At 35.9% G+C, this 15771-nt stretch overlaps 1 protein-coding gene across 1 annotated transcript; it reads left to right on the top strand.

Moving 5' to 3' along the window:
- Window positions 1-1310: 1310 nt before the first annotated feature.
- Window positions 1311-15695, top strand: cacng5b (calcium channel, voltage-dependent, gamma subunit 5b). The gene is made up of 6 exons (XM_030140995.1): window positions 1311-1512; window positions 4099-4346; window positions 8885-8971; window positions 11485-11625; window positions 11709-11854; window positions 14204-15695. The coding sequence occupies exons 2-6, from the start codon at window positions 4151-4153 to the stop codon at window positions 14462-14464; spliced, it is 831 nt and encodes a 276-aa protein (XP_029996855.1). The 5' UTR covers window positions 1311-1512; window positions 4099-4150; the 3' UTR covers window positions 14465-15695.
- The last annotated feature ends 76 nt before the right edge of the window (window positions 15696-15771 follow it).

Here is a 15771-nt window from a genome sequence, read left to right as displayed (position 1 = left end):
TAGTATAGTACAGTACAGTACAGTACAGTACAGTATAGTATAGTATAGTATAGTATAGCACAGCATAATATAGTATAGCATAGTACAGTACAGTACAGTACAGTACAGTATAGTATAGTACAGTACAGTACAGTACAGTACATTACAGTATAGTATAGTATAGTATAGTATAGTTAAGTGCAGTATAGCATAGCATAGCATAGCATAGTATAGTATAGTATAGTATAGTATAGTTAAGTGCAGTATAGTATAGCATAGCATAGTATAGTATAGTTAAGTGCAGTATAGTATAGCATAGCATAGTATAGTATAGTATAGCATAGCATAGCATAGCATAGTATAGTATAGTATAGTTAAGTGCAGTATAGTATAGCATAGCATAGTATAGTATAGTTAAGTGCAGTATAGTATAGCATAGCATAGTATAGTATAGTATAGCATAGCATAGTATAGTATAGTATAGTATAGTATAGTTAAGTGCAGTATAGTATAGCATAGCATAGTATAGTATAGTATAGTATAGCATAGCATAGCATAGCATAGCATAGTATAGTATAGTATAGTACAGTATAGTATAGTATAGTATAGCATAGCATAGCATAGTATAGTATAGATACAGATACATCTGTGTACATCTGATGTGGCATATGTATTACATTAAATTTGCCAATATGACTCCATGCCATGTATGTAAACATGTGCTGTCTGTATGTGTCTGACCATATCTGTTGCATAGTGTATAATTCAGACATACACAGTGGATTATTAATTACAGATATAACACTATGACTGTACTTGAAGAGGTTTAATGATATGAAATGCGTACAGAAATTACAAATATCCCTATCTGAACCACATTAGGAACACAGGGTTGCAAATAAATTATGTATTAATTCAACTAATCAGTAATTAATAATTAAATGCATATCCCTACAAATTCTGAGAAAAGAATGGAATCAAGCATTATCTTTGATGAAGCCCTCGTTTTAAGACCACATAGACCAGATAAGTGAAGTTTTCCAGATGCCATATTAATATTCAGCTCCATCTAGTCCATCTTTTAGGTGGCTGCATGTCCGTCTCTGCTCAGACAGTGTGTTTACAGTAGTAAAATACCACCGGGTTTTCCAAACAGTCAGTTTGTATGCAGTTGAAGGGTATCAACAGGCGGATTCACATTTCCTGACAGGGGAGCTGTCCACGGTGCTGAAACACGCACACATAATATGCTCTCTCTCTCTCTCTCTCTCTCTCTCTCTCTCTCTCTGGCTTTATTTACATCGTCGGACTGAGAACCAAGACCAGGACCATCTGACTCACTTTGGTGTTACGCTGACGGAATATGTTTGGCAAAATCGACGCATCATCCGAACCGCCTTTCTCTCTCTTTTGCCTTCACTCTCTTCTCCTCCTCCTCTTCCTCCTGTCGACGTCTTAAACTCCACAACTTTAGGCACGATCTCTGCTTCAGCTGCACGAATAACACCGCAACACTGCACAGATTGCGCACAGGTAAGCACAAACCCATGTGTCAGACTGTTGAGTAAAATACGCATGTGAATAACTTTGGTTTCCGGGTCTTATTTGCGGCGTTTAGTTACAAATATCTTTAATTAAACTGATCGATTTTACACATATAACGATGACGTTCCCAGTTATTTTAAAGTGTTAAAAATCGTTTGGTTGCAGAAACAGATGTCCATGTTAAGGTGCGATCATAGTAGTAAATCTATTAAATAATAATGAAGAGGACAGTCACAGCCACAAGGACACAATGAAGCTCAAGAATCTCATGTTAAGATACTGAATAAAGATGAATATTGAAAATCCATAGATGAGGCTTCAATCTGTATCCAGTGCTCTGAGGAGTTGGATTTTTTCCCTTCACCTCAAGAATTATTGGTGAAATAATTGACTTCATTACAATGTGTATTTATTATACAGTATAGCCCTCAGCAAGGTGCAAGACTGTTGTAATACTCCATACCATGCTTTTTTACATATATTTTCTGTGCTTTTTTACTATTACTGTTTCTATGAATGCTACTTTGTATATTTTTACATATATATTTTTGTACTTTTAATATTTTTTTACTTCAAACCTTACATTTAATAGGCCTAGTACTATCCTTACTCTGCTATTACACTGCAGTTTTCCCCTTTGTTGCATTATCTTGTCTTATCTTATCTTATCTTATCTTATCTTATCTTATCTTATCTTATCAGTATTTAGGTTTTGAATAGACTTTTAGTTGTTTCATGAATTCTTGTTTCCTTTTGTGCAAGACTTACTGACTGTACAACTGAAATACTGTATTTTTCAGTCGTACACTATACCAGTTTATCTTTTACCTGCACCACTGCTATATTTTTCCTTACTTTTCTAGGTGATAATTTCAAGCCACATATTTGAACATTTCAGGATGATAAAATGTTCTAAAGATCTGAAAACTGCCAATTTTCAACCAAATTATTCTCAGCAACGTCTAATAAAGAGAAGTTAATTTCCTGCTTGACTGCTAATGATCCTCTTGGTGTCTCATGACCTAACAGTAGGTGACCTTCCTAAATAATAAAGGTGTTTTTAGTGTTTACTGCTTGTTTTACTAACAGCTGTACCAATTAAAGCCCATAGTGTTGTCACAGTGCAGTGGCAGTGCTGTCCTTTATATGACTCCTCTCACCGCTGCTGTCCGTAGATCATTCATATGTGATCTAGATGAGATCTAAATCTCCCCCTTGTCGTTAGATGAAGTCATATTATGCGATCAGTCTGCCAAATTTCCTCTCTGACTTATGAACGTCCAGAGGCTGTTGGAATCAGCTCTGATTTATGCCCATAGCACGTCTGAACCCATTCTTAGATTTCAAGTAATGTGAGCATTTGTATTCACAGAAGTGGGCTGCAACACATTTAATGCCCCTCAGTCTGGAGGATCACGTCGGTTTGTTATTGACTCACGCTTCATTATCCACTCCACGGCTGCTTGCACTGACATGAGCTGAATTAGCATGTCTTAAAAGTATAAAACTCTCACAGCAAGAGATTATAAAAACAAAGTGAAGGCCGGTAAAGTGAGATGAAAATTGCTCTGCTTTATTAACTCATCACTCCAAATATCTAGTAAAACAAACACTTGATTTGGATTAGACTCAACACAAATAAAGATGTTACCTTGACATTTCATTAGCACATCATCATGAGTAGATGTGACTTTTGAAATGTCTTCACCTACAGAGAAAGCACATTGAAGTTCCCTGTGGATAGGAAAAAAGAGGAAGCTGTCTGGTGTCTCCACCACCTTCTTTCTTTGTTCTCAGTTAAACTCACAAAACCTCTGCTCACACAAATACAATCACACCTCAATGATCCTGAGAGAGCTTTATGCAAATCCGGTGAGGTAACTGTGAAAAACAGTGATGCTGAGCTTTTCTATACATAATGAACCTGCAACATGCTTGAATGTTTCTCACAGTAATTTAAGGGGATGAATACTCCTCAATAACCCTGTAACGTCAAATGCATCATATTTGATACATGAGTTTTGAAGCCCTCTACACGATCAGTGTGATATTTTTTTCTTGAAAATCATAATGTATACAGTTAGATATGTGCAACACACAGATAATCCACCAGGGGGGAGGAATTCGTTCACCAGAGGACTTTCCAGTGACACTACAAGATTGTCATTAATGAGGAAGGAGGCAGAACTTTGCCAATTTTGAAAAGGAATTAGCAATTTGTTAGACGTGTTTGTGTTATATTATGTTTTTGTTTGTTCAAAAATAATAATATTTGGGCACTGAGACTTGATGTATCGAATATGATACAAAATTGAAAGACATAAATGGAAATGGATATTTGAAAAAAAAAGAAAAAAAGAAAATAAAGGCTCCAGTTTCAAAGAACTGGAATTTTCTGTCAATGATTTAATGGCTCAGGCTTTACCGGGTTAAGGCTCCAAAACAATGGGTATAATAACAGATTTTGAGGGACATTGAGTACAGAAAAACAAGATGAAGCGACAAAAATAAACTGAGAGATAGTAGATATAGTTTTACCAGTTATATGACTCCATCTTTATGTTCCTCCTCCAGACTTTCCCTGGGATTTTCTTCATTTTCACCACGACCTCCCTCTGCTGTCACTATGAGCGCCTGTAGCAGGAAGGCCCTCACTTTGCTGAGCAGTGTCTTTGCAATCAGCGGCCTGGGGCTGCTGGGAGTGGCGGTAAGCACGGACTACTGGCTGTACCTGGAGGAGGGCGTCATCATGCCACTCAATCAGAGCGCCGACATCAAGACCTCACTGCACTCCGGCCTGTGGAGGGTCTGCTTCCTGGCTGGTTAGTGGCTGATTGTGTGACAAATGTGGAAACACTGAAAGATTTTGTTCCTGTGATTTGATAATTAAATAATCAGGCTGATTTATTGAACAGAAGAGGATGGTGTCAGATTTTAATCATTATCTCTAACTGGAAAGATTACACTGGAATATGCTCATTTGTTCTGTGTGGCATATAAATGTGGCAGCAGCAAGGAGCTGATTGTGACACAGTGACATATCGTCACTGCATCAGCCAGCGCTGACTTTCACACTGTTTGACATTCGCAATTACTTCATCTGTGGGTGTGTGTGTGTGTGTGAGAGAGAGAGAGAGAGAGAGAGAGAGAGACAGAGACAGAGAGAGAGAGCGAGAGAGAAAGAGGGGTTGTGTATAAGTGTGGAAAATGAAGAGGTTGAAAGAAAGAGCAGCAGAAAGAATATGTGTGCACACAGTTTTAATTACACACCACAGTATATATGCACACGCACACACTTATACACACACCCACAGTTACACCCGCTTGTGCAGAGGCAGATGTCATGTCATTGTGCCACAGAATTAACTGGTGAGAACGCCAGCTGGTGTCAGTGACGGTGTCTGCGAGTGACACTATACAGCAATAATAAAGGCTATGTAAGTTTCTTTGCAGGATATGATGTAACTCACACTTGTGTAAAGAAGGGAAAAAAAAACACTTATGACTCAACGTAAGGACGGGGATGAAATCCAGACTGTTTCTGAGTAAATATACTCCTCCTCACAAACACAGGAAAACTATTGAACATTAAGATAAGATAAGATGAGATGAGATAAGATAAGATAAGCCTTTATTAGTCCTACAAGGGGAAATTCCAGTATGTAACTGTAAAAAGAAAGAAAGAACCAAAGAAAGAAAGAAAGAAAGAAAGATGCATACGGTGCCCAGCCAATAAATAAAGAGAATTTAACTGGATTAAACTAAGCAAAAAAGTCATTCTGCCATTGGATAATTACTGCAGTGATAAATCTGTTTCAGCCGCAACAAGTTATTTAATCATTTAACTCAGGGGTGTCAAACTCATTTTAGTTCACAGATCAGATTCAGCCAAATTTGATCTGAAGTGGGTCGAACCAGTAAAATAATAACATAATAATATATAAATAATTTCAAATCCAAACTTTTCTCTATGTTTTGAGTGAAAAAAGTTAATTTACATTATGAAAAGGTTTACATCTACAAACTATACTTTCAAATGATGTGAAAAATATGAACAAACTGAAAAAAATAAGTATAATGTTAACAGTATTCTGCCTCAGTTTATCATTTACACATGTACATTATAACTTACAGATAAACAGCGGATCTACAAACACACCAAACACTGAGTAACAGGCAGAATATTGTTAAAATTGTAATCTTAAGACATTTCAGGTTATTCACATTTTTTGCAAAATTATACCTTGAAATACATACATGAGAATATTTACATTTATAAAGAGAAACATTTAGAGTTGTCATTATTCACATGTTATTATGATAGTATTTTACTGGTCCTGCCCACTTGAGATTGAATTGTTCTGATGTTGAACCAGAACTAAAAGGATTGTTAATATTTTAGTGTCATTTTTGCATTTCACAAATTCATCCCAAGGGCCGGACTGGACCCTTTGGCGGGCCAGATTTGGCCCCCAGGCTGCATGTTTGACACCTGTGATTTAACTGATGCAGTGAGTAGCTTCTTGTTTCTTGAAGAAGCATTGATTTGATTGATTGGTTTCAATGAAAAAAGGTCATGTGGTCTGATAAGTCTAGATTGACCCTGTGTTAGCGTGAGAAGACAGATGGATGAAGTGATTACCCATCATGCTTAGTGCCTCCAGTACAAGCCTGTGGGTGTAATGTTGATGCAGTGGTCAGGTGTAGGTTCAGCAGCGTTGTGTGTCCAAAAAATTAGGTCATCTGAACCTGAATATACTGAATGACCAGGTCTTTGTTGATATATACAGTATATATTCCATCTCATCAGCTTCTGCAATGCTTTAACATTTATGTAATTTTTTTGGACGCATAACGCTACTGATGGAATAGACAACGAATGCACACCATGACCAAAGCTAAAGGCCAAATATATATTAGAGCATGGGAATTTTTTGGCTACTGACTAATAACAGCGCAACAGTGCATTAAACCTATATGAGATAAAACCAGTGGGAAATATATTAAAATCTGAAAACACAATTTCCCTCTACAGTTGTTTACTCTCGACCCAAATCAATAGACTGAATGTAAATATACATGACCAATATACATGACCTAGCTTCTATTTTGAGACACCCTCATGTTACATCTGACTGATGCTGATCAAAAAACTATAAGTAGAGCTGTCCATCAAAAAGTTAACCCTCGAACCTGCCTGAAAACCACTGTTATTAGCTAAAACCTGAGCATCACTGAGTAGATTCTGTACAGACAGAAAACACAGACAACAATAGATGAAGTCTCGTAACCTCTCAGATTGCTTGAATCAGAATATACTGAAAGGTGATCGAGGAAGATTTGCTCAGCGATGCTAAACAACTATCAAGCACTGCAGCTTTAAGTTGTTAAAATGACCTCAATCTTAACAATCTGCAGGAAAAAATACAACACATACATTAAAGGGTTTGTGGGTAGTATTTCTAAATATTAAATAATGACTTGAAATTATCATTATCATTGTTTAGAATTAAGAGTCCTGAAGTTACGCCAAAAATATCAATGTGTTGGATTACAGAGATATGAACTGAATCTATTTACACCAACAATATGAGTTATATGATCACTAGAGGGAGTAGTGAGTCACACCGCTGGTCTCATGGTGAGGATAAAGAGTCAGAAAGTGATGACATGAGATGAGAACCACTAAGAAATAACTTTTAGAGTCTAATAAAGTGACAACATGATAAAAGCTAGAAGTTCTGTTGATGCTGAAATCGCAGCATTTCTTCTAAACGGGTGAGTTTGATTATCAGGCTTATGAAGACATAAAAGCTACGGCATGATGTCAGTATCTTTACTAAGTTTGCGCTTTGTTGATCCACGGTTCAGACCAAACTGTGACAGTTCTGAGCTTGTTTGGATGATTCCAAACAGATCTTTAGTGCAGCCACTGACCACACAAACCATACAGAATAGGGCTGGACATATTGATCTAAATATTGATAGTATCGATACCAAGGTGAGTGTCTGTATCAGGCCAATACTAGTGTGATAAGTTTGGTTTGATACTGTCTGTGCAAACAGTGCCCCCCCCCCAAGTGCTGACAGGGAAACTGCCCCATGTGATGTGTGCAATAAAGTCATTTACCACTGTGGTAACACCACAAATTTAAAAGGGGAATTATTTTATTATTTTTATACTGTTAAATTGTTTTATATTGTAGCTAGTTAATAAAAAACATGCTTATTTCCCTAAAATATTTGTCCTGTGTTTTATCATAATCATAATCAACTAACTAAAGGCAAAATTACAAAATTATTCAATGATCATGACATTTCAACTAAAAAGTATCATATCAATATTGGCAATACTAGCCTTGTATTTACTTGGTATCAGATCGATACCAAAATTCCTAGTATCGCCCACCCTTAGTACAGAAAACAGAGGTGATTTGTGGTTTTCTGTGTCTGTTTTCTTTCTAAAAATAGAGCTCAGCTAACAGAGCTATAATGTAAACTATCAGCTGATGCAGAACATGAAGACAGTGTTATTTTGACAGACTTTGAGTTTTTATTTTAAGAAGAAATCTTGATGATATCATAAAACAGATGTGTGTAAACAATGAGCTTTATACTTGATTCAGTGAGCAATACAGTCTATGGATACATAGCATGGATTCTTTGGTGGTTTTAGTAATTCAAGCATATGACATTCTAGGTTGGAATATCCATAGTACATATAACCCCTTCGATGCACCATTTATACATATATATATACACACTCATATACATATATTATTTATACATATATGTATATTACATATACATATCACTTAACAACTACGTTTAGCTCGAACCTTTACTTGTAGCAGAACAGTGGTATTAGTAGTTTTGCCATGAAGTTCTTTTGCTTTTTATTAGTCATCAGTCATTTGTAAATACGTTCTTTTTTTCTAGTCTTTTTTCTACTACAGAGTAGAAGAGGTGGACAGAGTAAAACCACAAAACTTCCTATTTGTCACTCAGCCATCTTTTTTGTTCCTGAAAATCTTAGGTTTGCGTCAAAATGTCAACACCTGAGTACCTGCACCCTTGCTTTGACTCCCTCACAGCTGCCCTTTACGGTTAAAAGTCTGTCATGCATCAGCTCACAATAGCGGTTCACTTTTTTTTTTAATTCCGGCCATTCTGTGAGTCATTGTATGTCTTTTTGTGCCTCTCTTCTACTTGCTTTTTCCTGCGTTTTAGCCTACTTTAAACGTAAGAGGATGATAATCTAAGAATATAAATAAAAGTATCCTCCTTTTTTCTTTTCTTTTCATCCCTCTATTGTATACTCACTCCACTCTCTGTATTATCTTTATATGTTTTTCTTTAGGTGAGGAGTCGGGTCGCTGCTTCACCATCGAATACATTATGCCCATGAATGTCCAGCTGACCTCAGAGTCCACTGTTAATGTGCTCAGTGAGTAAAACCTGCACTTACTGCCAAGAAGTAGTTTGGTTTTAACCCTCAAAGACCTAGAGCTATTTTTGTGGTGGCATCCAAATGATTCCTAAGGGATTTATCAGCATACATTAAAATATTATCCTCAGCATTTTGATTTTTTTCCTGTGAAAATCTGGTATTTTCCTATATTTAATTCATTAATTATGTAGATGCTACTAAAAATTCTCTGCCCCCCAAAAATAAAGGTTATTATGTTAGAACAAATAACTGGCTTTTTCAGCACAATATTTTATGAAATGAACACAAAAACAAACGTCTTTAACTACTATCATTTATCAAACTACATGGGTTTTACTGATGAATCAATGTTGCAGAAGGTGATGTTTTTCCATGTTCACTACAGAACCTCTAAAGGTTTACATGGGTCATATTTGATCACGATGAAAACCTGAGAAATTGCATTCTACTTTAACCCTGTAAAGCCTGAACCCTTGAATCATTGACAGAAAATACTAGTTTTTTGAAACCGGAGCCTTTATTGGTCCTTCTGAACAACCAAAAAATGTCTGTTTCAAATATCAATTTCCATGTTTGAGTTTCAATTTTATATCCTATTTGATACATCGAGACTCAATGTGCTAATATTATTATTTTTGAACAAACAAAAACATAATGTAACAAAATCATGTCTAAGAAATTGGTAATTTCTTTTCAAAATTGGCAAAGTTCTGCCTCCTTCCTCATTAATAAAAATCTTGTAGTCCAGTGGTTCCCAACCTTTTTTGGCTCATGACCCCATTTTAACATCACAAATTTCTGGCGACCTCAGAATGGAGACATTTTTTGCTAAAATTAATTTGTTTTTGATCATGTAATAGTTTGCTATACTATGCTACTAATAAACGTTAATTTTAGACGACATTTAGTCTATATAATGTATATTATTATGGACGGAGGCAGAAAAGCCAGGTGTAGATTACTGCACAAAGTGAGAATTTTATTTTCCTTGGTCAGGATATGTACAGTCAGTTCAGCTTGGATTTACAAGGCTGACAAATAATACTGAACGAACAATAACTCAAACTATGAATTATCAAAGAGCTGCAGCATCTGAAACCGACCACAATGAACATTTGAAAGATAAACAGTACCACAGTGCTTCAGTTTCAGCTTCACAGTTTGTCACGTCTCTTATGGGATTGTCTCTCTCAACTCATCATATATTTTTTTTATCATTAAGTTTTTCTTAATTTTTAGCAACTACTAAAAATTTCAGGCGACCCCATTTGAATTCCAGATGACCCCAGGTGAGGTCCCAACCCCGAGGTTGAAAAACACTGTTGCAGTGTCACTGGAAAGGCCTCTGGTGAAGGAATTCCTCCCCCTGGTGGATTATCTGTGTATTGCATGTATCTAATTGTATACATTGGTTTTTTCAAGAAAAAAAAATCACACTGGTCATGTAGAGGGCTTCAAAACTCATGTAGTAATATAATATGTTTGGCGTTATAAGGTTAATTCTTACATGTATTGATACTATTAGTGATTCAACAGGTATTAAACATTTTAGATCAGTCGATACGTTTTGGGCGGTGGCTGTTTTGGTCTTTAAGCAGCGTTGATGTTTTTTATGATAAAACATGCTCACGCTGACTTCAGAAACCCATCAGACTATGTGAGGCTGAGTCATCTGAGCCCTGGTGTTTCCTTCATCAGAATACATATGGGCTCTTCACAGACAATTCACCACAGAAGTCATTTAGTGTGGCTCAATGTCAAAGCTGCCCTGAGGGATAAATCTACTGTTGCATATAAAATTTCAGGCACTGATCAAGTTCAATATTTCACTCCTCCACCAGCAGAATGAATGAATGTTTTTATTATTGAGTCTTACATAAAAAGACATGCCCAGCCCTTACATAGGTTTATAAAACACCAAAAATACAAACCAAGAATCAAATACCAGACAGTAGGCACAATACATATGAACAAAACAAAGTACTGACCTATTTAAACAAACACATCTTTTTCCAGGCTTTACAAACAAATAATGCAAATTTTTATACATTTGAACTAAACAACCATTTCATCTTGTCATCATCAGTGCTCCAGAACATATCAGGATTTCGGATACATATGTCATCAAACAAAGAGGCTCTCAGTTCATCATATAGAGGACAATACAAAAGAAAATGGGATTAATTTTCAACTTCCCCCAAATCACACAGTCCACAAAGTCTGTTTTCTTCTGGGGTTTGGGTGAATCTCCCAGTTTCTAAGGCCAAGGGAAGGATTCCTGTACGCAACTGAGCAATTAGGGACCTTTGGTTCCTGGTCAAATTTGCACTGACATAAAACTCTGTTTTATAAGTGTTTTTTAGTTGAATGTATGTCAGATGTGGTCTAAACTGAAGGAAGATGAACTTTTTTCAAATAAAAACAATCACATTTTGACACTTATAGTTTTTACATGTGATGCTTTGTTTTGGGTGTAAAATCCACTTCCACCCTCTGCTCCGTCTGCTCAGAGATGATCCGCTCGGCCACCCCCTTCCCACTGGTCAGCCTGTTCTTCATGTTCATCGGCTTCATCCTCAGCAACATCGGACACATTCGTCCACATCGCACCATCCTGGCTTTTGTCTCTGGAATCTTCTTCATCCTATCAGGTACACAGATCTACTCTGTTCCATTCTTTATTGTCATTTTTTTGTCTGTGGAAAAGCCTCATTTCTCTTTCTGTTTCTCTCAGGGCTGGCTCTGGTGGTGGGTTTGGTGCTCTACATCTCCAGTATAAATGATGAAGTGTTGAACAGAACTAAGAGCAACGAGGCCTATTTTACCTATAAGTACGGCTGGTCTTTCGCTTTTGCTGCTATCTCCTTCCTGCTCACTGAGGTTAGCTGCCTAAAAACATACATTTGCTTACTACTTTTTTTTTTCCTTTTTTTTTTTTTTCACACCTGACATATTTGAAAAATCTATTTATCATCAAATAATGAGTAAAACCAACAAAATTAAACCACCTCAGAACCTGCTGACCTGCTTCCCACAACTTTTAGGAGAATCTATGACAATTATTTTGTTAAAAATATGTTTTATGTTTATCAATAAAATTATAAATCAGATTTTAATTGCTATTAGTGATAATGGCCTAAGAATTTTACAAACTGCTGCTGTTTTTTTTTTTTTTTTTTTTTTTTGGAAATGTTAGAACTGTTCTTTTCTTGATGGTGATGTTGATGGTGAGGTGTATTGAAATTTGCAAGTCTTCTGCCCTCTAGTGGTCACAACGAGTAACTACAAGTATATTAAGAAATAATAACAGCACTAAGGGACAGTTTTGTTTGCCAAAGACCATGATCAAAGTAAATATTTTAGTACAGTTACATTTCAGTGAATATATTTTAACTCCAACTATAAGATAATAGATGTTTTTACAGTTTTCTGATTGGAGATCACTTCACATTCGCAGAGAGGTGTCTGTAATTAGCAGTAGTGGAATTTATTAAACAAGCACTTTTACCTCTGAGGGACCTTTCTACAGTATTCCTATTTTATTCAGGTTTATAGGCTACTTCTACTCCACTATATCTCAGAGGCAAATATTGTACTTGTGCTTTTTTCTGTGTTACATTTGTCCAACACGTGTATATGTATCTACATATATATTTATGTGTGTTATTGTATTATGTGTTTATGTAAATTATGTTATATTTGTTTATAATATAAAGCCAGAAACAAAATTATTTAACAATAAGTATCTGGCATTGGAGTATAGATATGTTTAGACAAGGAAGCTGATTATTGTTATCAATTATTTAAGGCAGGGGTGTCAAACTCCTTTTAGTTCAGGGGCCACATTCAGCCCAATTTGATCTCAAGTGGGCGGGACCAGTAAAATAATAACAGTGAAAAAAGTAAAATTATATTATGATCAGGTTTACATCTACAAAGTTTCCTTAAAAGTCTGAATAACATGAACAACTTGAATTGTCTTAAGAAAAACAAGTGCAATTTTAACAATATTATGCCTCAGTTTATCAGTTTATCATTTACACATGTGCATTACAATTGCACAAAACATTCAGTAACAGACAGAATATTGGTAAAATTGCATTTGCTTTTCTTAAGACATTTTCGTTTGTTCGTATTTGTTCAGGTAATTCACATTTTTTGTAAAGTATAGTTTGGTAATGTAAACATTTTCATGTCATTTTACTTTTTTACACTAAAAACACAAAGAGAAAATTTGGGGTTGTCATTATTTATAGGTTATTATGACAATATTTTACTGGGCTGACCTACTTGAAATCTAACTGGACTGTATGTGTCTGTATGTGGAACCTGAATTAAAATGATTTTTACATAACTGATTGTTAATATCTTCAGTGTAATTTTTGCATTTTACAAATTCATCCCGTGGGCCGGACTGGACCCTTTGGAGGGCCAGATTTGGCTTCTGGACCGTATGTTTGACACCTGTGATTTAAGGAGAAGGGGTGGGGGTTTATAAGTTATACTTCTTCTCACTCCTTTTTGAATATGTATTATATGTCTTATGTTTAAATGTTTTGTTTGTTTATTTATTTTCTTCTTTTTTGATATTCATATTCTAAATAAATACATCAATCAATCAATCAATCAATTATATATAGTCAATTTTTAGATTATAAGTGTAAAGAGTGTATAGGAATAAATCCCTGCAGACATGTATTTAAATGAAAAACTACAAGATTGTCACTTTACGTTTAACAGCCTCGTGTGTCGTCACAAATCTGACCACAGGCCTAATTTTCTAAACTCATGAAAAGTCGAGTTTTTAGAGGCACATAGTTCTGTACAGGATAGTAACATCTGCAGCAGTAAAATGCAGCATTATCTAAAATTATCTATTAAAATCACATTTTCTCTTTTATCCGTGCTGTTAATTGATATTCTGATCTTTTATTTTCAAGTACATTATATTTTCTTCTGGTTGTTGCTCTTTTAATGTAACACATATCGTATAAGCTTTGTGTATGAAATAGATAATATAAACAAATTTGCCATCTCCTACATTTTACTGTTAGCAGTTTTACACAGTATTGAGGGTGTGAATGCAGATATTTTACTTAGAGTAAAAGTATTTTCACAGTGTTTTCTCCACTGGTAATTTAACATTGGATTACACTATATAATAAAATGCATACTTTGTTCTTATAGCGCTGACTGACTTTTAACCCCTTGCATCTGTCTCCTCTACAGAGTGCAGGCGTCATGTCTGTCTATCTGTTCATGAAGCGTTACACAGCGGAGGAGATCTACCAACCTCGCCACCCGAGCTTCTACCGACCTCGTCTCAGCAACTGCTCAGACCACTCGGGTCAGTTCCTCCACCCGGAGGCCTGGTCACGTGGACGCAGTCCTTCTGACATCTCCAGTGAGGCTTCGCTCCAGATGAGTGCCAGTTACCCTGCCCTCCTCAAATGCCCCGAATACGACCAGGTCTCATCTTCTCCATGCTGAGGGTTCAGTTACCAAACCCACTCAAACATTATTAAAGGACCACACAGGTCAAAAAGCCACAGAAAGAAATAGTTTTCTTTCTGGAAGAAGACATGGATGTTTAGTTGGAAGTTTGTGTTTTTTTTCTTGGAGAAAAGTATTTACAGTTAAGAGGCAGATGTGGCCGTTTAGAGGCTCACAGATGCTTCTTGGGATTTTTCATTATTCCAGAAGTTTTCCATTCTGCAGGAGTCTCCAGATCAAGGTTTTTCTTTTACATATAAAAAGGTTTAAATTAAGGGACAGATCAAAACTGTTGTGTGTCATACCTTAATAATATAGGGGGAAAAATCCAAATTCCAGTGACTTATTCCATATATATATAAAGGTTTGGTCTCATTAAGGACCCACATGAAGCTTTTATATACATCAAACATGTTCTGGTGCTGATGTGTTATTATGGTTCAAGTTGATGCACAAATGCTGCCTATTAAAAACTGTTATTCTGAGTGTTGGTGCAGCATAAACATGTAAGATCAGTGCACACAGGAGAGTTCATCTGTAACATAAATGTGCAGCAACAAACTCAACTTTAGTTTTTTGTAGATTTATAACTGTGATTTTAATTGTGGCCACTGGGAGGCAGTATTTAATGTGGTATTTCCCATCAATGACAGGTTTTCGAATATTGATTGGCATTATGTTTAAGACACTGTTTGACATTATGATTTCTTTTTTTTTTTTTTACCTGTATGTAGTTTTTTTTGGTAGATTTTACATATAATTGAGAATACTTTGATGGAAATGAGTTCACTGAGTTCTATTACTGTTCCTGTTCCTGTTCAAATGCTAAATCTTTTACATCATCTGTCACATCTTTTCAAACAAATTCACTCCCATGAATTTTCAAAATCTATTATCATAAAATACATCACATTAATCTTGCAGTTCAAACACTGGCACATTCATGCTCATATTTAGTGTGTAATTTCCTGCATTGTACTCGAGCTACAGTGGTGAAAGTTTCCTAAAAACAGATCATCGGTTCTGGGAATGATTAAACTGAACAGGCCTCTCATGCAGAATGGTCACCTGGAAGGCAGATGGCAGAGTTTCACCAGTGGGGTCTGCACCATGCAATAAGATTTTTGCTTAATTCATAGACTGTTGCCTATAAAGCCAGAATAAAATAGTTTGACCTCTTTTCATGACAATGTGATTTATTCTTGATAAAGTAAAGCTGGGACTCAGTTACAACCACTGGACCTGGTCAAAGGTGATTCCTATTGTGTATAAATAGGAATAAAAAGAGGAATTTGTCTGAAAAC

This window comes from Sphaeramia orbicularis, chromosome 8 (genome assembly GCF_902148855.1).
Source record: "Sphaeramia orbicularis chromosome 8, fSphaOr1.1, whole genome shotgun sequence".
NCBI classification, from domain to species: Eukaryota; Metazoa; Chordata; class Actinopteri; order Kurtiformes; family Apogonidae; genus Sphaeramia; species Sphaeramia orbicularis.
The sequence above is the reverse complement of the archived record's forward strand: the minus strand, read 5'-3'. Positions and strand labels throughout refer to the sequence as shown.

What these genes read in the sequence shown, in the direction of transcription:
- cacng5b (XM_030140995.1), top strand. Translation starts at nt 4,151, where the DNA reads ATGAGCGCCTGTAGCAGGAAGGCCCTCACTTTGCTGAGCAGTGTCTTT. An exon ending in GAGGGTCTGCTTCCTGGCTG is followed by an intron (nt 4,347 to 8,884) that starts GTTAGTGGCTGA and finishes GTTTTTCTTTAG; the next exon opens with GTGAGGAGTCGGGTCGCTGC. An exon ending in TCTCCTTCCTGCTCACTGAG is followed by an intron (nt 11,855 to 14,203) that starts GTTAGCTGCCTA and finishes TCTCCTCTACAG; the next exon opens with AGTGCAGGCGTCATGTCTGT.